Source organism: Embiotoca jacksoni, unplaced genomic scaffold (assembly GCF_022577435.1).
Source record: "Embiotoca jacksoni isolate LCO1_2020_lvr unplaced genomic scaffold, fEmbJac1.0.p SCAF_54, whole genome shotgun sequence".
NCBI classification, from domain to species: Eukaryota; Metazoa; Chordata; class Actinopteri; family Embiotocidae; genus Embiotoca; species Embiotoca jacksoni.
This window is the reverse complement of record NW_027185408.1, coordinates 1,398,198-1,420,409: the sequence shown is the minus strand read 5'-3', so window position 1 is coordinate 1,420,409 and position 22,212 is coordinate 1,398,198. Positions and strand designations below refer to the sequence as shown.

The following is a 22,212-nucleotide window of genomic DNA, read 5'->3' as shown; positions in this document are numbered from 1 at the left end:
TATTTCAACTAGAGTTTTAATCTGTTTTTAATTAGAAATCTGTGTTTTATTAACATTTATGAACAAATGAACTCAGCAGTTTGATGGTCAGATAAAGAACAGACAGACGAGCTCTGCGGTCGGTAGGAATTTTATTTCTACAGATTAATGTAATAATCTCATGGTCACTTATTGATCACAGTATTCCAGTATTGATCCTACCTCCTGATGGGAAACTGATGGAAGAAAAATCAGAGGTTTGTTGCTCTGAAGTCAAACCTAAAGACCTCCACTAAAGTTACACTCAGTGATTCTAATCAATAACTGATCACTGTTAACGGTGATGGAATAATTGTTGCTTGGTTTTAGGTTCCACAGCGTCTCCGGTCCCAAACATGCAGGAACAGGAACACCTGTCAATCAAAACAGACACATTGACGAGCTGCGACAAAAACTTTTTCCAGAGATGAAAACTCGCCTTTCACGCTTCACCGTATAAACAAGTTAAAAACCCACTAAAACTCAAGGTTCACTTATTTAGCTTTAATCACAGCTTTCAGTCACATCTCATGGCTTTCATCACACATCACACGGTCTCCATGGAGACGGTCAATCTGCCATCCAATGACCAAAGTGTTGTTGCATCATAAGTATGTGGATCACTTAGCGTCCGCCGACGAAGACCATGAGGTGAGGTTGACAGATCTAGTAAGTGGACCTTTAATAAGCTTTAGTTGTTGTTTTCATTCATGTTTTTTGTTTATATTTTGCGTATTTTATGTTTTAGAGGTTTGACTGTGAGGTGAATATTTGGAGCCCACCTGTGATGTTCTGGGACCATCCTCACTCATCCATGCCCTTCTTGGAGGGTCCGTCCCGGGTCTTCGCCCTCAGCTTGTTTACTTGCGACTCGGCGATGTCGGCTCGCTCCTCGGCCTCGTCCAGCTCGTGCTGCAGCTTGCGGAGTTTGGCCATGTTGTTGTTGGCGGTCTCCTCCGCCTCCTCTGCGGCATGTTTGTAGGACTTGACCTTGAGCTGCAGCTTGTCCACCAGGTCCTGGAGGCGGGCCAAGTTCTTGCGGTCCTCCTCGGTCTGGTAGGTGAGTTCTTTGATCCGGCGCTCGTACTTGCGGACCCCCTTGATGGACTCTGTTCCCCTCTTCTGCTCCGCCTCCAGCTCGTTCTCCAGGTCTTTGATGCGCGCCTCCAGTTTCTGGAGCTGCTTCTTGCCGCCCTTCATGGCGATCTGCTCGGCCTCGTCCAGACGGTGCTGCAGGTCTTTGATGGTCTGCTCCATGTTCTTCTTCATGCGCTCCAGATGGGCACTGGTGTCCTGCTCCTTCTTCAGCTCCTCGGCCATCATGGCTGCATCGGTGATGGCCTTCTTTGCCTTCTCCTCAGCGTTGCGGTTCTCCTGTATGGCCTCCTCTATCTCGTTCTGCAGGTGGAGGAGGTCTGCTTCGTGCTTCTTCTTCTGGTTGATCAGGCTGGTGTTTTGGGAGTGCAGGAGCTGCATGCGCTCTGTTGCATCAATCAGCTCCTGTTCAGCCAGTTTCCGACTTCTCTCCGTCTGCTCGAGGGCGGCCCTCAATTCCTCCAGCTCAGCCTGGATCAGGTTGTTCCGGCGTTCAAGCAGAGCAATATTTTCTTTCAGGTCGTCGTTGCCATGCTGGGTGTCGTCCAGCTGCAGCTGAGTGTCCTTCAGATACGCCTGGAGGTTCTTGAGCTGCTTCTGGGTGTCGGCTGCCTGCCTGTTAGCTTGGCTCAGCTGGATCTCCATCTCGTTGAGGTCACCGTCCATCTTCTTCTTCACTCTCAAGGCCTCGTTCCGGCTCCTGGTCTCAGACTCCAGCGAGGACTGAAGGGACTCAAGCATCCGTTGGTAGTTTCTCTTGGCCTGCTCCATCTCCTCGTCTTTTTCCGCCACCTTGCGCTCCATCTCGGCCTTCACTTGGTGGAACTCCAGCTGGGCTCGGAGGATCTTGCTCTCTTCGTGCTCCAGGGAACCCTCTGCTTCCTCCAGCGCCGACTGCAGCTCGGCCTTTTCTTGTTCGAGCTGCTTCCGGATCTTCTCCAGTTCATGGCCGCTCCGGCCGCCCTCCCCGAGCTGGTCAGTGAGGTCACAGATCTCCTCTTGCAGGTTCTTGTTCTCTCGCTTCATAGTCTCAAGCTGATCCAGCGACTCCTCGTAGGCGTTCTTCAGTTTGAAGAGCTCAGTGCTCAGAGACCGAGCCTCCTTCTGGGAGGCCTCTAATTCACACTGCGACTCCTCAAACTTTTGCTTCCACTCTGCCAGAACTTTGTCAAAGGTTCTTTGTTTTTTGTCCAGTGTTGCAGATGCTGCATTGGATCTCTCGAGGTCCAGCATCAGGTCTTCAATCTCATTTTGGAGGCGGTGTTTGGTCTTCTCGAGGGAAGAAGACTTTGCGTTCACGGCCTCGATGGCCTCCTCGGCCTCTTGCAGTCTCACAACCAGCTTCTTCTTTGCCTCCTCCAACTCCTCTGCTCTCTGGATCCCGTCGGTTTCGTACTTCGTCCTCCACGCGGAGACCTCGGTGTTGGATTTGGACAGAGCTCTCTGCAGCTCGGCCTTGGCTTCCTGCTCTTCTTCGAACTGTTCTCGGAGCAGATCACAGTCGTGACGAGCTGATTGCACAGCGTGGGCGAGGGCGTTCTTCGCCTTCACTTCCTCTTCCAGCTGTCTGCGCAGGTCTTCCACCTGCTGGTTGTACGAGTTCTTCCCTCTGGTCAGCTGTGATATCAGACACTCCTTCTCCTCCAGCTGCCTTCCAAACTCGCCGTTCTCCGTGAGCAGCTTGGCCCTTTGGGTCGTCAGGTCATTGACGGTCCGTTGAGCCTCCTCGTGTTTACTCTTGTACTCGTTCATGTTGTCTTCCATCGTCCGGCACATCTTCTCTATGTTCGACTTGGCCTTCACCACGCTTTCCATGTTCGAAGACAAGTCGTCCAGCTCCAGCTTCAGCTCACTCTTTTCTTTCTCCAGTTTCTGCTTCACACGCTGCAGGTTGTCAATTTGTTCTCCCAGCTCGGCGACACTGTCTGCGTGTTTCTTCCTCAGGGTGGCACCGGTGGCCTCGTGTTGGAGGGTGGATTCCTCCAGCTCCCTGCGCAGCTTTTGAAATTCAGCATCTCTCTTCTTATTCAGCTCCACCTGAACTGATGTGGCTCCACCTGCTTCCTCCAGCCGTTCGCTGATGTCCTCCAGCTCGCGGGAAAGATCAGAGCGCTGCTTCTCCACCTTCGCCCGGGCTGCTCGCTCGGCATCCAGCTCCTCCTCGAGCTCCTCGATCCTCGCCTGATTTTCTTTCAGCTTCTTCTGGAGCTGAATTGAGGCAACCTGCTCATCTTCTAGCCTTGAATTTATATGGTTGACCTCAAAGTCTTTTTTCTTGAGCTTTTCCTCCAGCTGCTGCTTGTCATTCTCCAAATCCATCAGACTCTCCTGGGTCAGTTTCAGGTCCCCCTCGAACTTCCTCTTTGAGCGCTCCAGGTCCATCCTAACTTTCTTCTCTTGTTCCAGCGAGCCCTCCAGATCGTCCACCTGTTGCTCCAGCTTAGCTTTAGCTTTGGTCAAACTGTTGGCTTTGTCTTCTTCACTCTGCAGGTCATCCAGTGTCTGCTGGTGAGCCTCCTGAAGTGCCTTCTTCTCTTTTGTCAGCTTCATGATGTTGTCATCCTGGGATGCCATCTCCTCTGTCAGGTTTTTCACCTTATTCTCTGTGGCATGTTTCTCTTTTTCCACCTTGGCTAAAGTTAGCTCCAGGTCATCAATATCTTTTTTCAGCTCAGAGCATTCGTCTTCGAGCTTGCGTTTCTTGGCTGTAAGATCTGCGTTCAGCTCCTCTTCATCCTCCAGTCTCTCCGTCATCTCTTTCTGCTTGGCCTCCAGTTGAATCTTGCTCTTTATGAGCTGTTCGCAGCGCTCCTCAGCATCCGTCAGAGTGTCCTGTTCAGACTGAATTTGCAGAGTCATATCGTTCTTCTCTTGGAGAAGAGTCACTATTTTCTCCTCTACTTCCTTCCGTCTTGCCTCTGATTTCTCCAACGCTTCCTTCAACTTGTTGAATTCATCCTTCATGTTGGCCATCTCCTTCTCAGACTCGGCGCTCTTCAGCAGGGGTTTGATCTTGAAGAAGAGCTTCATCCAGGGCCAGTTCTTCACACCCAGGAAAGATCGAAGGTTCCACTGGATCACCATCAGGGCATCTCTTCGTTCCACGAGCTTAATAAACTCCGCCCTCATGAGGAGTGCGCGGGCGTTGGCCTGGATCCTGGTGATGATTCGAGAGAGTTGCTCGTCTCGCATCTCCTCCAGCGTCCCCAGCAGGCCGGCTTTAAAGAAGACTTTTGTGTGGCCAAACCTATACTGAGTGTGGTCGATGTCCAGCGATCCCAACAACTTTTCGGCACTCTTCTTACAGTCGATGAACTGACCGTCGGGGATGGCAGAGGCATTCAGGATCCTGTACCGCTGCTTAAAGTCGCCATAGAGCACCCTGTTTGGGAAACCCTTCCTGCAGATCCTGATACCTTCCAGGACACCGTTACAGCGCAGCTGGTGCATCACAAGGCAGTTGTCCATGACTCCAGGAATTTTCTTCTCGTTTGGAATCAGACAGCGGACAAAGTGGGGATGCGTGGTCTTCAGGTTGTTCATCAGCTTGTTCAGGTTTTCCCTGTGAAGAGCCGACACCGTCTGGAACGAGGAGCCTTTCTTCTTGGCTCCTTTGCCACCTGCTTTGTCTCCACCTTCATTTCCTGAATAGCTTGAAAACAGCACACTGAGGAGCTTCAGAGAGGATTTCTGGTAGAGGCCCACCACAGTTTCATTCAGGGGGTCTTTGTTTTTCACCAGCCAGTTACCAATGTTGTAGTCCACCATGCCGGCATAGTGAACCAGGGCAAAATGAGCCTCTGATTTGCCCTTTGCTGCCCTCGGCTTCTCAAACATCTTATTCTTGCCCAGATGATTATCATAGAGCTTGGACTTGAAGGTCTGGTCACTGGCTTTGGGAAACATGCACTCTTCTTCCAGAATCGACAGGATCCCAAGCGGCTTTTCAATCAGGTCAATACAGGCCTGCAAGTCCATCCCAAAGTCGATGAACTCCCAGTCGATTCCTTCTTTTTTGTACTCCTCTTGTTCCAGGACAAACATGTGATGGTTGAAAAACTGTTGCAGCTTTTCATTGGTGTAGTTGATGCACAGCTGCTCAAAGGTGTTGAAATCAAAGATCTCAAATCCAGCAATGTCCAGCACCCCTATGAAGTGCTGACGGTGCTGCTTTGTGTCCAGTGACTGGTTGATTCGCACCACCATCCAGTTGAACATCTTTTCATACACTGACTTAGCCAGAGCACCGATGGCATAGTAGACCTGTTCCACACTTTGGCCTTTGGTGACATATTCGTTTCCTACCTTGACTCTGGGATGGCACAGCCCTTTGATGAGGTCGGCAGAGTTCAGCCCCATCAGGTAAGCGGATTTATCGGCATCCTCGGTCCCGTCAGGCTCGGCCTGCTCCTCACGCTGCTTCTGTTTGAACTTCAGGTTGCCGTAGTGCATGATGGCACCGGTCAGTTTGTAGACGCCCATCTTCTCCTCTGGAGTGAATCCGAGCACATCGAAGGCGCTGTCGGTGGCCATCAGCTCCTCCGAGTCGTTGATGGAGGCGACTGTTATCTCTCCCTGGGAGATGTAGGAGTAGTCGTATGGGTTGTTGGTGATCAGCAGCATGTCCAGCAGCTCTGGCTTCTGATTGGACAGGATCTGGTAGAAGATGTGGTAGTTCCTCTCAGCCTTGAGCTGATAGGAGACCCGTGACTTCTCCAGCAGGTATGTCTCAATATCAGCGGACGACAGCTTGCCGCTCGTGCCGAAATGAATTCGGATGAATTTTCCAAATCGAGACGAGTTATCGTTTCTCAGCGTTTTGGCGTTGCCGAAGGCTTCCAGCGCCGGGTTCGCCTGGATGATTTGATCCTCCAGCGTCCCCTTGCTGCTGTCTTTTTTGCATGCACCTCCGACCGCAGCGATGCTGGCAAAGTACTGGATGACTCTCTTGGTGTTCACCGTCTTTCCTGCACCGGATTCTCCGGTGATGAGGACGGACTGGTTCTCCCGGTCGGTCAACATGTACTGGTAGGCGTTATCAGAGATGGAGAAGATATGAGGTGGGGCCTCAGTCCTTTTCTTCCCCCTGTAGGCCGCCACTACCTCGGAGTCGTAGACAGGGAGCCACTTGTACGGGTTGACGGTGACGCAGAAGAGCCCGGAGTAGGTGTAGATCATCCAGGCGGCGTAACGCTCTTTGAGGTTAAACAGCACGGCGGGCTCGTGGAGGAACGTGAACATCGCCATGTCTTCGATTTTATCGAATTTCGGCGGGTTCTGGGGGTGAACGTCGGATTCCTTCACGGTCACCGTCGTTGCATCCTCCTTCTTGACAGTAACCATCCCTCCGTCTTTGCCCTGGATTTGTCCTTTCATGTATTCCACCTTGTCGTCGATGACAAAACACTGGGTCTTGATGTCAAAAGCTCTGGTCTGAGCCTCCAGGCGCTCTTTGTCCGACTTCCGCAGGTACGGAGCCGCCTTCCCAAATTCGGCCATCAGAGCGTCACCCATGGTTGAGGGTGGAGATGAGAAAGCAGAATAACCTGAGAGGAGAGAGATGAAGAACTGCCGCCTTCCTCGCAGCGGGGGTGACGTTTATAAAGGTTTCCCGTGGACCAAATTAGGAGATAACTGCTGAAAACAAAAGACAGCACAACTAAATTTGTCCCGGGATGCGAGCTCTCCACGAGGGCAGATTCAGGACCTTTGGCTGTCAAAGTCCATTTTAGGAAGAGCAGAGTTTGTCTGCTTATCTGCCTGCTGATAGAGGCGCCTGACACCTCTTCATTTAGACTCTACTTCTCCTGTATCCTCACTGCAGCTAACCCTCTGCTCAATCACCAGTCATTGCACATGCATTTAATGCGGTTTGTTATGAATTCATCTTTTTATTGGCATCTTTTTTTTTTTTTCTGAAAAACGTATAAATCTTTTTAAAATGGTTCTTAATTTATATTTGAAGATGACTAAACAATGAAACAATTACTGCAAAGAATAACCTGCCCTCATCCTCATGTTAATGGATTCATAGGAATGGTAGAAATAAATCCACGAGAATAATTTAATTCAGTTCTTTTTATTACCAAAATGTATTTCTTAAATGTATTTCCAAGTAATTTTTTGTCATCTTATTGTTGTTTATTATTGATCCTGTCAAATTGCCTTCAGCTAGGGAGGTAAGTTAAATCGATAATAAATATAGGAAATACGTTTTTATTTTTCTTGTTTTAAGTCCTAACGGTCACAGATGAAACTAAAAGACGTGTCGGACCTGTTTCTTCTTTAAGTTTGTTTTTAAGGATCTTTTTTTAGATGCAGCTGATGTTCGAGTTGTTCAACCTTACAAACGTAAAGTCTGTCTTCTTTTGATCAAAGTGAGTCCTGATGTTGTTTGTTGTTGAAGTTTGAATCTAAATCTTCACATCCCCACTATGTTTATCTATGCTATTAGATAAATTATACATTTTCTCTTCAAAATCCAGTTTTCTTATTTTAAGTTATATTTACATGTTTCCCAGCATGCATTGCATTGCAGTCAAAGTCCTTTTTTCTCTACTGTAAATGTAAAACTCAGACTCTGATTTAAACGAAGCAGCAGACGTGTTGAACACGTGTGACATGAATGAAGATGGTTTAATGTTCGTCACGCAGAACTTTAATAAAACGCGTCTTCGTGAAGCGGCTGCAGGTTTGTGATGAGACTCGCTCTGATATGAAGAGCGTGCTGTGACGAGCTCGAGTGTTTCCGTCTCTTTATCTGTGACAGTCGGAGTCTTCGACCTCCAAATAGAAACCCGGAGGCGCTTCATCAGTTTTTATCTGAGATGTGCGGAGGATCCTTCGGACTCAGAGTCTGAACAAAGACTGCAGACGTCAGCTGAGTTTTCTGTGATTGTTCTGGCATCGAAAATGTTTGATTTTGCGTTGGCAAAAACGTTACAACGTTAAACGTTACAATGACATTTTTTGGAGTTTTAAGTGAGTTTTTTGTGGTAAAATTGCGGAAATTAGAAAAGGTTTACAGCAGATGCAACGTCGTCATCATCACAGGAGAAAATAATCAACACGTCTGTTTCGGAACAGAAATGTTTTATTGATAATAATAATAATTACCAATCAGCAGACTGATCATTAATCATGTTTCATTTAAACTGTTATTATTTTCCATGTTGATTTTATGCGACAGATTCATTATTACGTGTTTTGACGTTTATTGTAGTAAAGCTCTGATACAGAGAAAGTGCTGCTTATTCTGAGCAGCTGACATAAACACAGATTATCTTTATTATTTTCACATCTAGACGTCTCTGTAAAGTGAAATGTGTCTGTCGCAAATATCTGACTTTAAAATATAATAAATCTGGATTCATTTATTCTTGATGTTTTGTTAAAGGCTTGAACTTTCGACCCCGAAATGTTTTTCATTTGTTAATTTTCACGGCTTAAAGAAATGATGATCTGTGAAAACATGAAGGAACCTGAAATGTTAAAAAAAGTTTAAAAATAAATCCTCCATTTAACTACAGAATAGGAGGTCAAAGGTCAAACAGGGAGCAGCCCACAGGTGGTCCAGGTCACAGGTAGATACAGGTTGTCACTGTTCACTGACAGGAAACTGTGGACAGACTGTCAAAATAAAATGGCAACTCACTTCCTCCTCTTGCTTAACAGGAGTGTTCACAGGTGACATCACAGCTGGAGGTCAAAGTTCACAACCCTGTGACCCTCAGTGTTCAAGGTGCCAGCCTTCTGCCGCCCTCACACCGAGTTCACTCACTTGATTGGCTGATGGAGCTCTGACAGGTGGTGAGAAACACCGGTGCGTGATTCGGAGACACCTGAGTCTCAGGTGTGAGGTCAGGTGACTCTCAGGTGAGTCTCAGGTGAGTCTTCGATAAGTCTCTGGTGTGATCTCAGGTGATTCTCAGGTGATTCCCAGGTGTTCAACAGAGCGACATGCGTTTGCGGTGCTGCTCCACCAGCGGCACCAGGCAGCGCGGCGCACCGGCCTGCAGCAGGAACGGGTGCTCCAGCAGGTCGGCGGCGCTGCTGCGCTGCAGTGTGTCACGAGTCAACATGCAGCCCAGGAAGTCCTTCAACACCGGAGACACCTGAACACAAAGAAGCGACATCGTCAGCTAATGCCGAAACTAGCGGATTAGCCAGTTAGCATTTTCATTACTTTCTCAAATTGATCAATAATCTACATTAACCCGAAACACAGAATAAGTGTCGACTGCTCCTAGAAAACCTCGAAAGGTAAGTTTACAGACGTCTGCAGATTTCATCTGGAAATGCTAGAAAAACACGGTCCTCACAATCCATGTTCAGGTCTGGGGTCCCCACCATGTGACAAAGACAAGTTTAAGTGTGTGTGTGTGTGTGTGTGTGTGTGTGTGTGTGTGTGTGTGTGTGTGTGTTTGTCTCTGACCCTCATGTTCTTGACGCTCGGTGCTGCTTCATCTCTCAGCTTCTTCATGGCGCTGATGGGCGTCTCGCTGAAATACGGCGGCTCTCCGTCCACCATCTCCACCACCATGATGCCGAGAGACCAGATGTCCACCTGTGGAGGAGGGGTCATGAGGTTACAGAGAACTGATTTACCTTGATAACGTTACAGGTGAGGTTATTTCTGTACGTCTGCTCTCACCTCGGTGCCGTACGGTGTTTTGGAGATCACCTCAGGAGCCATCCAGTACGGAGTCCCAACCAGGGATTTCCTCTTCGGGACATCTTTATTGATCTGAGCGCAGAAACCAAAGTCCGACAGTTTGACCTGCAGCAGGAAGAAGAAGAGGAGGAAGAGGAGGGAAACAGCTGTCAGTTTTTATTCAACTATATTACCTGCACAAAAGACCCTCCAGCAAGCTTCCTGTTTCTGAACCAGGAGCGTCCGACACTTTTAGATTTAGCCTTCGAATGATGTCACAGTGACCTCACAACTACAGAAGAACAGAACGCGTTACCCTCCCGTCCAGCGTGAGCAGGATGGAGTCGCTCTTGATGTCCCGGTGGATGACGCCCTGAGAGTGGAGGTAGGACAGCGCCCGCAGGACGCCCTCGCACACCGTCGCTATCTGCTCCTCGTTCAACCTGCGGCACAGAGACGCTGTAAAAAAACCAACAACAACAACAACAACAACAAAAAAGAGAAAGTTCCAGTCGAGACCGACTTCCTGCTCACCTGGTCTCACTGACGATGTGGGTTAGAGCGCCGCCCTGCAGGTACTCCATGACGACCCACAGCTCCTCCTCCACCAGAGCGCTGCGGTACATCTCCACCACGTTCTGGTGCTGGTAGTCCCTCATGATCTTCACCTGAGAGAAACAAAGGGAGGGACGGAGCTGCTGATGATGTCGCACAGAGAACCATTGCCATGGAGGGGGGGGGGGGGTTGCTTCCCCTGAGGATGTCTTCTCAGGCAGAAGCAGCTCCACTAATCACATCGCAGCAAATGTTTTCTGACCAATCAACACTGATTACGCAGGAGATGAAGACTACATATGTTCCTTAAAAAAAAAAAAAAAAAAAAACTTTACCCGGTGTTTACTGTAAATTTCAAATAAAGTTTATGGAACTTGTTTCCAGCTAAAAGCAGGGAAGCTAAAGCTCCGCCCCCATCACCCCACCTTTACCTCGTTAAAGAGAAGCTCCCGGCGCTGCTGCTTCCTCAGGTCCATCATCTTCACGGCCACCTGCCGCCCGCTGTGCCGCTCTCGGGCGATGCACACCACCCCCGTGGACCCCTCGCCGATCTTCACAAAGTTCTCAAGAGTCGTCCGGGGATCGCCCGGATCCACCACCATCTGCAGCGCCGCCCTGAACTGCTCGTGGGTCACTTTCGGGGGACCTCCGTCAGGTGCCATCTGCGGCGTGGAGGAGGGCGGGTGACCTGAAGAGGTGGCGGGGGAGGGGCGCAGCGAACGCTGAGGAAACCCTCTACCTGTGATGATGGGACTGCTGGTGCTGTTCGGGGGGGGCAGCAGGAGGCGGGAGGAGGGGGAGGTCAGCTGGAGTAGGAGGACAAAAGAAGAAGAATTACAGAGGAGTTGCAGTCTTTATGCTAAGCTACACTAGCGCTCCCCCCTGTTCCCTCTCTTTATGCTAAGCTAAGCTAACCACAAATAGCTCCTTAAAGGCAATGTTCCTTTGACCGAGGGGTCTCACCTGGAGGTCGTAGGAGGAGTGCGGCCTTCTGGGAGTTTCCCTGGAGGAGGACAGCAGGTCGGGTAGTTGATTGACAGCTGGTCTCCGGTCGGGCTGGTGATTGACAGCTGGTCTCTGGTCGGGCAAGTGATTGACAGCTAGTTTCCGGTCGGGCAGGTGATTGACAGCTGGTCTCAGCCGCGTCTTGCTGCTTTCCACAGTCTGAAGGTTGTAGTGACAGGAAGCTGGCCTCTGTCTTAGCCCCGCCCCCTCACTGCGGGCGTACGGTCCACGTGCCTCATCTACCTCACCTGTGCTTTGAGGTGTCCCAGGTGAGGGGGGCGTGGCCTCAGACAGCGTGCCCACCTGGCAGCTGGACTTGGTCCTCTTCAGGGCTCCGTTGAGTTTCGGGCTGCCGCCCTCGCCGCGCACCTGTCGGATCCTGTCCTGCCAGTAGGTGGAGCTGCCGCTGCCCTTCACGCTGTTGCCGCGGCGACTAAGCTCCTCGTACTGGTAGGACTCGTTCTCGGCCAGTTCCCCGAGGCGACCTAGCGACCGGGCCCGTTTCCGCGCCGACGGGCTGCTGCGACGCAAAGAGTTGGAGCTGGTGACGGACAGACGACTCATCTCGGAGATCACGTGAGTGATGTAGTCGCCGTGACCGATGAAGCTGCCGCGAACGATCGCCTGCAGAGACACGAAACAAACACTCACGCTAACTACCGCTTTTGTTGATGCTATGCAGCTCACCTGAAGACTGATCAGATAATAAGTGAGAGATGAATAAGTCGTAGATAAAGATTTAGAAACAGAGAGCAGACGGGCTGATTTTTCCTCTGTGAATCGTCTCAGACAAACAGATGTGTCAGCGTCTTTAAAACTCTTTGAAACTGATTCAGAGTTTCTGAGTCACCAGCAAATATTATGACTCACGATAAAACGGATCAGCAGCAGCTTATTATCTTAAGTCACTACAGCAGCGATGAAGCCGACATTGTCTCGTTCTGCTGACAAAAAACAACATCGACTCGGTAATAGAGTTAAAAAAAAAGGTTTAAAAGTTGTACCCGGAGTTCCACAGGGTTCTGTGCCGGGTCTCCTGTGGAACCAGAGTTCTGGTTCAGACATCAGTTAGAGTAACAAATGTGACCTGTTCGGTTTGCTGGTCGTGATTCGGGTTGTTGAAATGGGCGGCGGTGTGTCACGTCAACATGTGTTTGCCTGAATGTAAACAGATATTAAATAAATGATTTTTTTTTATATGACCTCTGACCTTCTTGGGTCCGAGTTCGACCTCTGTGATCCTGGAGGGGTCCACCAGGGGGCGTGGCCTCCTCAACGTATCGATGACGCTCTGCCATTGCGGCGGCAGACCCACGTAGCGTCCCGTGGCGACGTCGAACGACGTGTGGACGCGGTGCTGGAAGTCCTGCGGCGCGGAGATCTCCAGCCCGCGCTTCTTCTTCCTGCGGCGGAACATCGCCATGGCAACGCAGCGGCGGCGGCGGCGGCGGCCAGGTGATGAGACCTGAGGGAAACAACAGGGCTGCTGATCAGACTGAAACATGATGGAAGTTACCCTGAACACACTGGACAGACCGACGGCTTCTCTTCCTGCTCAGGTGAGTCACATGACCTCCTCCTCCCTCTCAGCTACAAACCGACCAAACAGCCCAGGTGACATCTCACCTGTCTGCATCTTTACCACCGATAATCCTGCAGATTAGAGCTGCTGTTGAAACTCCGGACTTTATTTTTTTTATCTCCCGAGCGGCTCACCGAGATCACACGAGGGTGGAAACCGGATTTACAGAACCGAGAACACATGTTCTGCATCACAACCTGCTCGGCTCCTTTTACGGCTCGTCCTCATCCAGGTTTATCAGGCGACCTTTGACCTGCGGCAGCTCCCTAACGAGTCTGAGAAATCATTTCATCATTTTAAATAAACGAACAGATTTACATGCAGCAGTGTTTTTTTAAAATGACGTCGTTAAACTGGTCGGGTGTCTTCAGGTCAACCCGGTCCGGTCCGGTCCGGATCAGCCTGGATGGAAAACCGAGGCGATGAAGCACCAAGCCCTCCTCCTCTTCATCATCCAGTATCATCACATGTCCCCCTCCTCTTCATCATCCAGTATCATCACATGTCCCCCTCCTCTTCATCATCCAGTATCATCACATGTCCCCCTCCTCTTCATCATCCAGTATCATCACATGTCCTCCTCCTCCTACTCTTCCCTTCTCTGACTGACCGGATCAGATCGGTGCACATCCTCCTCCACCCGCCTAAACAAACAGGAGGAGTCCCCTGGTGAACTGTCCCTTTAAGTGCATGTGCGTGTGTGTGTGTGTGTGTGTGTGTGTGTGTGTGTGTGTGTGTGTGTGTGTGTGTGTGTGTGTGTGTGTCTGTGTGTGTGTGACACAAAGCTGCTGACACTGAATACACTCTGTGAATGGACCGCCTGCCTGCAGGCTGGGTGGATTTAAATCAACCGGCTTCAGTTTCCAGTCTGATCCCCAGTTTGATAATCTGGGACGTCCACTAAATTACCCACAATTCACTGGGAGACGTGAACATTTGGCGGGCCAGGTGTCGGTTTACTCCCCCCCTCCTCCCCCGCGTGTTGAGGTGGTGTTCGTCTCCCTCACAGTCCTGATGGTCCTGCTCAGATCAAAAGCCCGCAGAACCAAACACGTGAAGGTGTCCACATACTTTTGGTCTGACAACGAACACAGGTGAGATTTCATGGTGAAAATTTGAACGTAAGAAATATCCGATTATCAACCGTGAAACCTGAATTATTTGACCTCACATCCGCTGTTAAGTTTGTTTTTCAAACTTCTTTCATTTAATCGCACATGTTTGTAATAAAGAGGCGAGCTGCCGCTGGAACACGTTGATCTGCTGGTTGTAGATGAGGTTGGTTTTTTTAGGAGCGTTTCAGGTGTGACTCACTGACATACCTGAGGATTCAAACCCTACATGACCAGACAGCTCCGCCGTGACTCCTCCGTCTGTCAGCTGGAACCAGACTCTCCACCGTGACCCGGCAGCTTTCCCCCGTAACAGCGACCACACACACACACACACACACACACAGGCTGCAGAGGTGACGCCAGGAGCAAATCATGACATGGAGGAGGACATCATTGTAACCATGACAACCAGGTAACCATGATGAAGCACCTGAACGCGGCACGGTTAGTTCTGCAGGGGCTCGAACCTCCGGCCTGATCCGGCAGAGTGGATCTGAGGAAGCTCCACAGCTCACAACAAGTCTTCAAACAGAAAACGTTCTTTAAGGAACCCTCAGCACGGTTCTTCAGGTCCGGTTCTACACCGTTAAAGAACCAGAGTGAGGGTTCCGCATATTTCTGCACACATGGGAAAAAAAAACCCCACAAGCATCCACCAAACTCCGTTCAAAAATCTGCCCATTTAAGACCCACAGCAGATTACTTGTGTGTGTTCCTCTGCTTCTTCTGTAAATCGGGACCGTGGAGAACGTTCTGCAGGGTTCTCAAACCCATTCACAGTGCGATCTACGGGTTCATAAAGGTTCCAGAGCCTGGTTCTGTAGAGAACCTTTAGAGCAGGGTTCCTTACAGATACAGGACCTTTGTTTATTCCTTACAAGCAGTCTCCTGAGACTCTAGAAAGTTCTTCAGAGCTCAATTAAGAGCCACATGGAACCGCTAGAACCCGTTCTGTGGAGAACCCGTTGGTTCCCCTGCAGCGACACAAAACAAGCACTGACCTGGGCGCAGAATCAAGGTGAGCCGCTTCCCGCTGTCGTCCTCCTCACAGTCTGCACGTCTTCCTCCTCCCCCACAGCGCTCACCTGGTTTCAGGTGGAGGGGGCGGGGTTTGGTGTGACTGACTATTTCAAAGTCAAACAAGCTTTATTGACACGACTGCAGCAGCATGGTCAGAATTCAGGGATTTTTGAACAGAGTCTGGTGTGAGTCACGCAGAACTCTCCCTGCAGTTCAGTGTTTCGGAAGGTTTCTGAAAACAACCTGAATACAGACTCAAAGTTTTATTTTGTAGGTCAGAGGTCAGCTCGTGACCTCGGCTGAATGTAACCGATCAGAAGCATTGATGAGTGAAGGTGAAGGAATGAAACGTCCCTGAGAGCGGTGGAGAGGAGAAGAAAGAGGAGACGAGGTTTGTGTCTCTGCAGGCTGCAGCTTGTCTCTGCCCTCAGGCACTGCAGGACGTGACTCAACACACAACCAGACTCCGTTCAGCTTTCTCTCAATTTTAGCTCACGGGATGGATTGTCTAAAACGACCAGTTGTATATCAAAGGAATCAGCTTCAGTGTGAACGTGTGATCAATCAGTGATCAATCAGTGATCAATCAGCCAACACACAACCAGACTCCATTCGCTTTTCTCTGGATTGAACCTGCTCAATCAGTGACAGTAAAATCAGCTCGGTCACATGACACAAACATCAACGTCCTCTCCAGCATTTCCTGCCCGCTTGTTCCCACCTGAACATGGTTGTTGTGGTAGTTTGTTTTGTTCTTTGTGTTTGTTTATTTACTTGTTTACTTTTTACTTATAGTCCAACATGTTTATATTTTGTATTGATTACTTTACACGTTAACTCTTTTTGTTATTAATAAAAACAAAAAGGAATCTGATTTACGAATTATTTTTCAGATTATGTTTGTTTGTTCTGATGCAGTAAACAAACGGAAATGTATTTATATTCCACAGTGTTTACATACAACATGAAAGTCTCTGCTGCTCTTCGTCTCACTGCATCCTTTTTAAAATGTTGATGTTTTGTCTAAATCAAGAACAAATACAGAAAAAAACTAAACAAAGCCACATACATTGAACAAAATACAGATAAATAAACGTTGATCCTGTGTGACACACGAATAAAAATAACAATAATAATTCAGATTGAACACTGTGATGGTTTCCATCAGAGGACGGTTTGTTTCAGTTGTTTGAGAGCGCTGCTTTTGAACTGTCGTGCTGTTGTAGTACAGGTGTGTGACCAGGAGGTGGCGCAGTGAGACTGCGTGTGTCTTAGTGTGATACCGGCACCTCGATTCTAGATACATTTAAAACTCATTAAATTCTGTTTTATTTTCACGTGGAAGATACAGAATATGTTCTTTTATTTTGAAATTCATCGGATGTTTGTGGAAGGATCGTCTTCTTCCATCCTGAGAAACTTTACTCCAGATTCTTCTTCAAATAGTTGACGTGTTCACAAAGATGAATGTTTTTGACTCCTAAATAATTCAAAACTGATGGAGACAAAAGTTTAAGAGTCAGAATCAGTGATGAAGATGAAACTCTTCAAAGAGTCGACGAAATTAACAAAAAAACAAACAAACAGAGGATTTGTTTTCAGGGTTTGTTTTTCTATCTGTTTGTTTATTTGTTTGTTTGTGTTCCAGATGAACAGTCAGGCCTTGATGAGCTCTGTTTCCACCTGCAGGTGAGGCCGCACCTGCGTGACGTCAGAGGCGCCTCAGTCTCATTGGGCTGTCAGCCGCTTCCTGTCGGTGAGCAGGTGAGACACACCTGAGAAGGCAGACAGACTTCAGACTTGTTTAGAACCTGCACGGAGCGGCGGCAGCACCGTTCAGTCTGACAGCAGCTCAACATGCCTTCATCCTCCTCTTCCTCCCGCCGGCTGACCCAACTCCTCCTCCTCCTCTTCTTCCACCTGACCGGCGGCGCGGCGGAGAACTGCAGCGAGACTTTCCGCTCCGGTCAGGACAACTTCGTGTTGGACGCGGAGGACGCGGTGAAGGAGGGAGCGGCTCTGCTGGCCACCGCGCATGTGCACTCCCCGGTGGAGTGTAAACGCGCGTGCTGCGTGGACCCGCGCTGCGACCTTGCGTTGCTGGAGCCGCGCCGCACCGCCGCGGAGGAGCAGAACCGCACGTGCTCCCTGTTCAGCTGCATTCACAGGAACCGGTTCGTGTGCAGGTTCGTGAACCAGGCTGGGTACCAGACCTACATCCAGGAGTCCGTGTTCCAGAAACACCTGCAGTGGCTGCAGGGAGCAGGTGAGTGCACACCTGATGAATCAGTCAGGTTGAAAACATCAATATGATCAGACTGATTCGGTCATTTCAGACCAGTACAAAACCTCTATAGAGAAACTGCTGATTTAAGAAATTCTGCTGACATTGGACAAGAAATGTGTAATTATAGGCTAAAATAAGCTGAAAAACCAAACAGAACTTGTCGACAATTGTGTCAAAAATCTGAACCCAGACATTTGAAACACTTGTGTTCAAACTTCCACTTCCTGTTTATATCATCTTCCCTGATGTCCTTTCAAAATAAAGCTCCAGAGAACCAGTCAGTTCAGAAGCAGCCTGAGAATCTGTCCAATTTTAAGTTTGCTTCAGTCTCGCAGTGGTCAGTGTTGTTTGTCTAATTACCCATGATGCACTGCAGACAGGAGCTGCTCACACACAGTTCTGCCGTCGTTAAAGGGACGGTTCCACGAAACACAAACAAATAAAGTCTGCAGCTGTCGCCCACGGCAACCACAGCAGGACTCGTTTTGATCAGGACTTTGGACTTTTGTTCGACGACAATGAAAACAGTTTATCAAAAAAAAAACGTTCCTCGCCCTGAAACTGTGTGACATCACCGCGTGTCTCCAGTTGCCCAGAGTCCACCCATCGCCAATGCCGGCCGTGATGTCATCGTTCAGCCCGGAGAGACGGTGATGCTCAACGGCATCGAGAGTCTGGCGCTGAACGACGCCGAGATCACCGACTACCACTGGAGTCTGAAGAGCGGCGACAACGGCGTCAAGATGGCGGTAAGACGTGCTGCGTCACAGAGGGCGGGGCTTAACACAGGTCGAGGTGACCAATGGGATGTCAGCTAGACATGAACAGGTGGTGTGACACAAACAAATCCACTGAGCATGTGTCACTGTTAAAGTCGTCCACGATACCAGACTCCATTCACAATTCTTGTGTTTTTTTTAGTCGGCTTTGGGTTTTCAGCAGTAGCTTTTCTTTGAATCTAAAATTTTGCACTGTGTTTCTGTACAGGTGCATGTGCAGGTAAATCCAGCATCTATGTTGCAGAATTTTTTTTTTTTTTTTTTTTTTTTTAAATGTGTGTCTCCACCTGTGCAGCCGTCTGAACTCGTTACTTTTGAGTCCAGGTGATTTCCAGGCTTTTAAATGCTGTTATTTCTGAATGGACTTCTGCAGAAGACAGATCTGCCTGACCAGTTGCAGCTCTCCAACCTGCAGCCAGGCTCATACGTCTTCCAGCTGACTGTCACCGACTCCAACGGCCAATCGCGAGACGCCAAGGTCACCGTCCTTGTCCTCAACCCGGAGCAAACCAGCAGTGAGTGCTCATGGGAGATGTAGTTCTTTCGAAAGTCCCCAAAAGTATGTGGATGGCCCTGTACCAGAGTCCATAAGGAATTTACTGAATTTTCAGTTCATTAGAAACATTAAGTGAGTTTGTTGTTTTAGTCCCTAAATCAGAGATTATTGATCAGTTTTAATTATCAATTAAATCAGGTTCTTGATCATTTTAACAGACTGATAAACGGTCTCGGCTGATCTGCTGTGTTGATGTTCAGTGAGGTGTGTCAGTGGTTTCACACTGATGATCCACACCCGCACTCAAACTGGTCAGACTGGAATACCTGACACACACACACACACACATACATACATACATACATACACACATACATACACACACACACATTCAGCAGAAACCAAACTCGCTCTGTGAGCTTTTAATTTTGTCGCCTCCAGTTTTGTGTTGACATTTTTGAGCAGATTTCAGTTGAGACGAGTCATGTGACTCGATCGACCGTGTATCGGTCACAGCTGTGCGTCCAGTGTGTGTGTGTGTGTGTGAGAGAGAGAGAGAGTTGGAGCGGATCCAAGTAAAGCTGTAAAACTGTTGAGCAACATGTCTTTGAACATCTGACACTGTAAATACTACGTTAGTTGCCATGGTTACCAGTGTCGCAACAGCGGCACTCCCTTTAACGACACACACACACACACACACACACACACACACACACACACACACACACACACACACACACACACACACACACCCTGCTGTGGGTCAATGTTTATGTTCCACCGCAGGTGTTTTGCTAACAGGAAGTGATGTCATGTCCTCCCTCTCAGCGTACTGTCTGGCGCCGAAGAAGGTCGGCCCGTGTCGCGCTGCGTTCTCACGCTGGCGTTACGACGCTGTGACGGGCAGCTGTGAGCAGTTTGTGTTCGGAGGCTGTAAAGGAAACAAGAACAACTTCCTGTCCAAGGAGCAGTGTGAGTCCGCCTGCAGGGGAGTCCCAGGTAACACACCATGTGACACACACACACACACACACACACACACACAGTAACACACTGTATCACACAGCTGATGATTCATGTTTCTCCGACAGCGTCATCAGAGAGGAGCGGCAGTCTGCCGGCTGCAGGTCAGTCCCATGATGCACCTCTTCACATCAGCTCTGCAGCGTAGTCAGAGTGTGCAGGATAAATAAATATATGTGTGTGTGTGTGTGTGTGTGTGTGTGTGTGTTCAGAGGTATGTGGCTCACCGTGTGGTCCCAACCAGCTGACCTGCCACGGCAACTGCTGTCTGGACAGAAGTCTGGAGTGTGACGGTGTGAAACACTGCAGCAACGGATCAGACGAGGATCACTGCAACAAACGTAACACACACACACACACACACACACCTGAGTTAAGACCCAACAGAACGTCCTCACTTCTTCTAAACCTGAAGTTGGTCCTCGCATGGACAGACAAACAAGAACCAACGCGCACACTGAGTGTAACCAATCTTCCTCCTCCTCCTCCTCCTCAGTGAACCAGACCTTCAACCGCCTGCTGAGCATCGATGTGAACCAGAAGAAAGGTCGGTGTTTCTTCTCGACTGAATAATTTAACAGAGCAACTCGCATTCGAAGCTAACGGGGCTACATGCTAACACCCCCCCCCCCTCCAAAAGCAGCTCGGTGCACGGAGCCCCCCCGCACCGGCCCGTGTCGGGCGAAATTCAGCCGCTGGTACTACGACCCTCTGAACAGGAAGTGCTACAAATTCACGTACGGCGGCTGCGACGGAACAGAAAACAACTTCGAGGAGCGTCAGACGTGCAGCGAGACCTGCGACGGAGTGACGGGTACGAAGGACTCCAGGTTTAATACAACCTCGTCTCAGAACAGCTGGTCCCACTGTTGTTGCGTCGCCTCTTCTTTTTACAATACCAGTTTGCTGGAGTTTTGAAAGCGAAATGTTGTCCCATTCTCGCCTGATATCGGATTTCAGCCGCTCGGGTTCTTGTGCGCTGATTGCAAGCTGGGTGGTCCCCCTCCTCTTTAGCACCTGGAGGATGCTGCGTCCGTGATTTACCCAAAAATGTATTAAAATTTTGATTCATCAAAGTCCATCTTAAATGATCTCTGTGTTTCTGGATCATGTTTATATCCGTTTTCTTCTTTGTAGAGTTTTAACCTGCATTTGTGGATGCAGCGATGAATCCTATTCAAAGAAAACTATTTTCAGAAGTGTTCCTGAGCCCGTGCAGTGATTTCCACTACAAATTCGTGTAGGTTTTTAAAGCAGTGCCACTTGCCTACACAGATTTCTCCGGATCTTTTAATGACATTATGAACCGTAGATGATAAAATCCACAAATTCATTACAATCGTACGTCGAGGAACATTCTTCTTAAATTGTTGCACTATTTGCCCGCGCAGTCTTTCGCAGACCGGCGAACTTCTCACCACCTCCACTGCTGAGACCTGTTGCCATGGTAACCTAATTAGTTGTCAGATGTTCCACCGGGTGTTTTTATTTTTTTTTTTATTGACACAACTATTCCCATCTTTTGTTGCCCCTGTCTTGACTTTTTTTAAAACAGAGTTGTACGATGTTGGACTGCAGAATTTAATCGTGTGTGTGTGTGTGTGTGTGTGTGTGTGTGTGTGTGTGTGTGTGTGTGTGTGTGTGTTCAGAGCGTCACGTTTTCTCCAGAGGGCTGTTCGAACGTTTTGAGAAGGAAGAAGACGAAGACAACTCAGGTCAGGAAACTTACTTCACTCCAGTCAGCAACCTCAGTGATGAGGTAGGTGACAGGAAGTGACCTCACTGTCCCCCCTCCCACCCACAGGCTCCGTAGCGCTGGCCGTGTTTCTGTCGGTGGCCATCTTGGCTCTGCTGGCCGTCCTGACCTACTGCTTCCTGAGGGCCCGCAGCAAGCGCACCCACAGGCCCGTCGCCACAGGCCCCGCCCACGTGCCGCTGTCAGAGCAGGACACGCTGGTTTACAACAGCACCACCAAACCTGTGACGACGTGACGTCGCCGCGCCGCTACCATGGCGACGTGCCACCACCAGCTGCTGCGTGACGTGTTGTTTATTGTCCCCGTTTGTTTGTTTGTTGTTGTTTGTTCTGTGCTGCTGGCTTTGTGTCAGAGGATTTGATTGATTGTTGACAGTCTGAACTCTTAGATTTGATTGAACTCTTAGATTTGATTGATTATTGACATCTGTTGGATTTTATCGACGTTATGAAAAGTGACTCACGTTAGCGCTGTTGTCCGTTTAAAGTTCTCTCGAGTTCTTGCCGTTCTCTTCGCAGTCCGTCTCGCTTTCTCTTCGGTTTTTATTTTGCAGCAGCTTCATCATCAGTCGCTGTTGGTTAAAAGTCAGCTGACGTCAGACGGGATCTTGTCGGGCCTTCGTGTCCGTGAGAGACGATGTTTCCTGGTGTCTCCGCAGGTCTTTGCTGTCCGTGTTTGATGAAGTGTGTTCAGGTCTCAGGTTGAATTACTTGTGATGCAGATTTAAACTGTAAATATGAATTTCAGTGTTTGTGATGATCTCAGGTCTCATCAGGTTTTTAATGTTGCATTTGTTAAATAAAGAGACTCGGAAACAACAGAAG

General features: G+C 49.0%; 2 protein-coding genes and 1 pseudogene across 4 annotated transcripts; 1 reads left to right on the top strand and 2 right to left on the bottom strand.

The window, feature by feature from the left end:
• Nucleotides 1–337: 337 nt before the first annotated feature.
• Nucleotides 338–6,627, bottom strand: LOC138212300 (myosin-6 pseudogene; annotated as a pseudogene).
• A 1,569-nt stretch (nucleotides 6,628–8,196) lies between these two features.
• Nucleotides 8,197–15,065, bottom strand: LOC138212311 (serine/threonine-protein kinase PAK 6-like). 2 transcript variants are annotated; one of them, XM_069172627.1, is made up of 9 exons: nucleotides 15,025–15,065; nucleotides 12,537–12,791; nucleotides 11,285–11,950; nucleotides 10,753–11,127; nucleotides 10,301–10,434; nucleotides 10,083–10,209; nucleotides 9,767–9,892; nucleotides 9,548–9,679; nucleotides 8,197–9,227 (listed from the first exon to the last, which is right to left on the bottom strand). In XM_069172627.1, the coding sequence occupies exons 2-9, from the start codon at nucleotides 12,747–12,749 to the stop codon at nucleotides 9,060–9,062; spliced, it is 1,941 nt and encodes a 646-aa protein (XP_069028728.1). In that variant the 5' UTR covers nucleotides 12,750–12,791; nucleotides 15,025–15,065; the 3' UTR covers nucleotides 8,197–9,059. The 2 variants fall into 2 exon arrangements, with proteins under 2 accessions (XP_069028728.1, XP_069028729.1); XM_069172628.1 differs by lacking the exon at nucleotides 15,025–15,065 and adding an exon at nucleotides 12,953–13,403.
• A 1,760-nt stretch (nucleotides 15,066–16,825) lies between these two features.
• On the top strand, nucleotides 16,826–22,211 carry LOC138212312 (kunitz-type protease inhibitor 1-like). 2 transcript variants are annotated; one of them, XM_069172630.1, is made up of 10 exons: nucleotides 16,826–17,309; nucleotides 17,919–18,079; nucleotides 18,483–18,624; nucleotides 19,437–19,607; nucleotides 19,700–19,735; nucleotides 19,844–19,972; nucleotides 20,128–20,178; nucleotides 20,275–20,445; nucleotides 21,281–21,346; nucleotides 21,436–22,211. In XM_069172630.1, exons 1-10 carry the CDS (start codon nucleotides 16,901–16,903, stop codon nucleotides 21,621–21,623), a joined length of 1,524 nt encoding a protein of 507 aa, XP_069028731.1. In that variant the 5' UTR covers nucleotides 16,826–16,900; the 3' UTR covers nucleotides 21,624–22,211. The 2 variants fall into 2 exon arrangements, with proteins under 2 accessions (XP_069028731.1, XP_069028730.1); XM_069172629.1 differs by having other exon boundaries at nucleotides 20,272–20,445.
• Nucleotide 22,212: the final 1 nt, after the last annotated feature.

What these genes read in the sequence shown, in the direction of transcription:
- LOC138212311 (XM_069172627.1), bottom strand. Translation starts at nt 12,749, where the DNA reads ATGGCGATGTTCCGCCGCAGGAAGAAGAAGCGCGGGCTGGAGATCTCC. An exon ending in GGGAGCTTCTCTTTAACGAG is followed by an intron (nt 10,435 to 10,752) that starts GTAAAGGTGGGG and finishes TGTTTCTCTCAG; the next exon opens with GTGAAGATCATGAGGGACTA. An exon ending in CGAGCGTCAAGAACATGAGG is followed by an intron (nt 9,228 to 9,547) that starts GTCAGAGACAAA and finishes CTTTGTGTTCAG; the next exon opens with GTGTCTCCGGTGTTGAAGGA.
- LOC138212312 (XM_069172629.1), top strand. Translation starts at nt 16,901, where the DNA reads ATGCCTTCATCCTCCTCTTCCTCCCGCCGGCTGACCCAACTCCTCCTC. An exon ending in CGCCTGCAGGGGAGTCCCAG is followed by an intron (nt 19,608 to 19,699) that starts GTAACACACCAT and finishes TTTCTCCGACAG; the next exon opens with CGTCATCAGAGAGGAGCGGC. An exon ending in AGAAGACGAAGACAACTCAG is followed by an intron (nt 21,347 to 21,435) that starts GTCAGGAAACTT and finishes TCCCACCCACAG; the next exon opens with GCTCCGTAGCGCTGGCCGTG.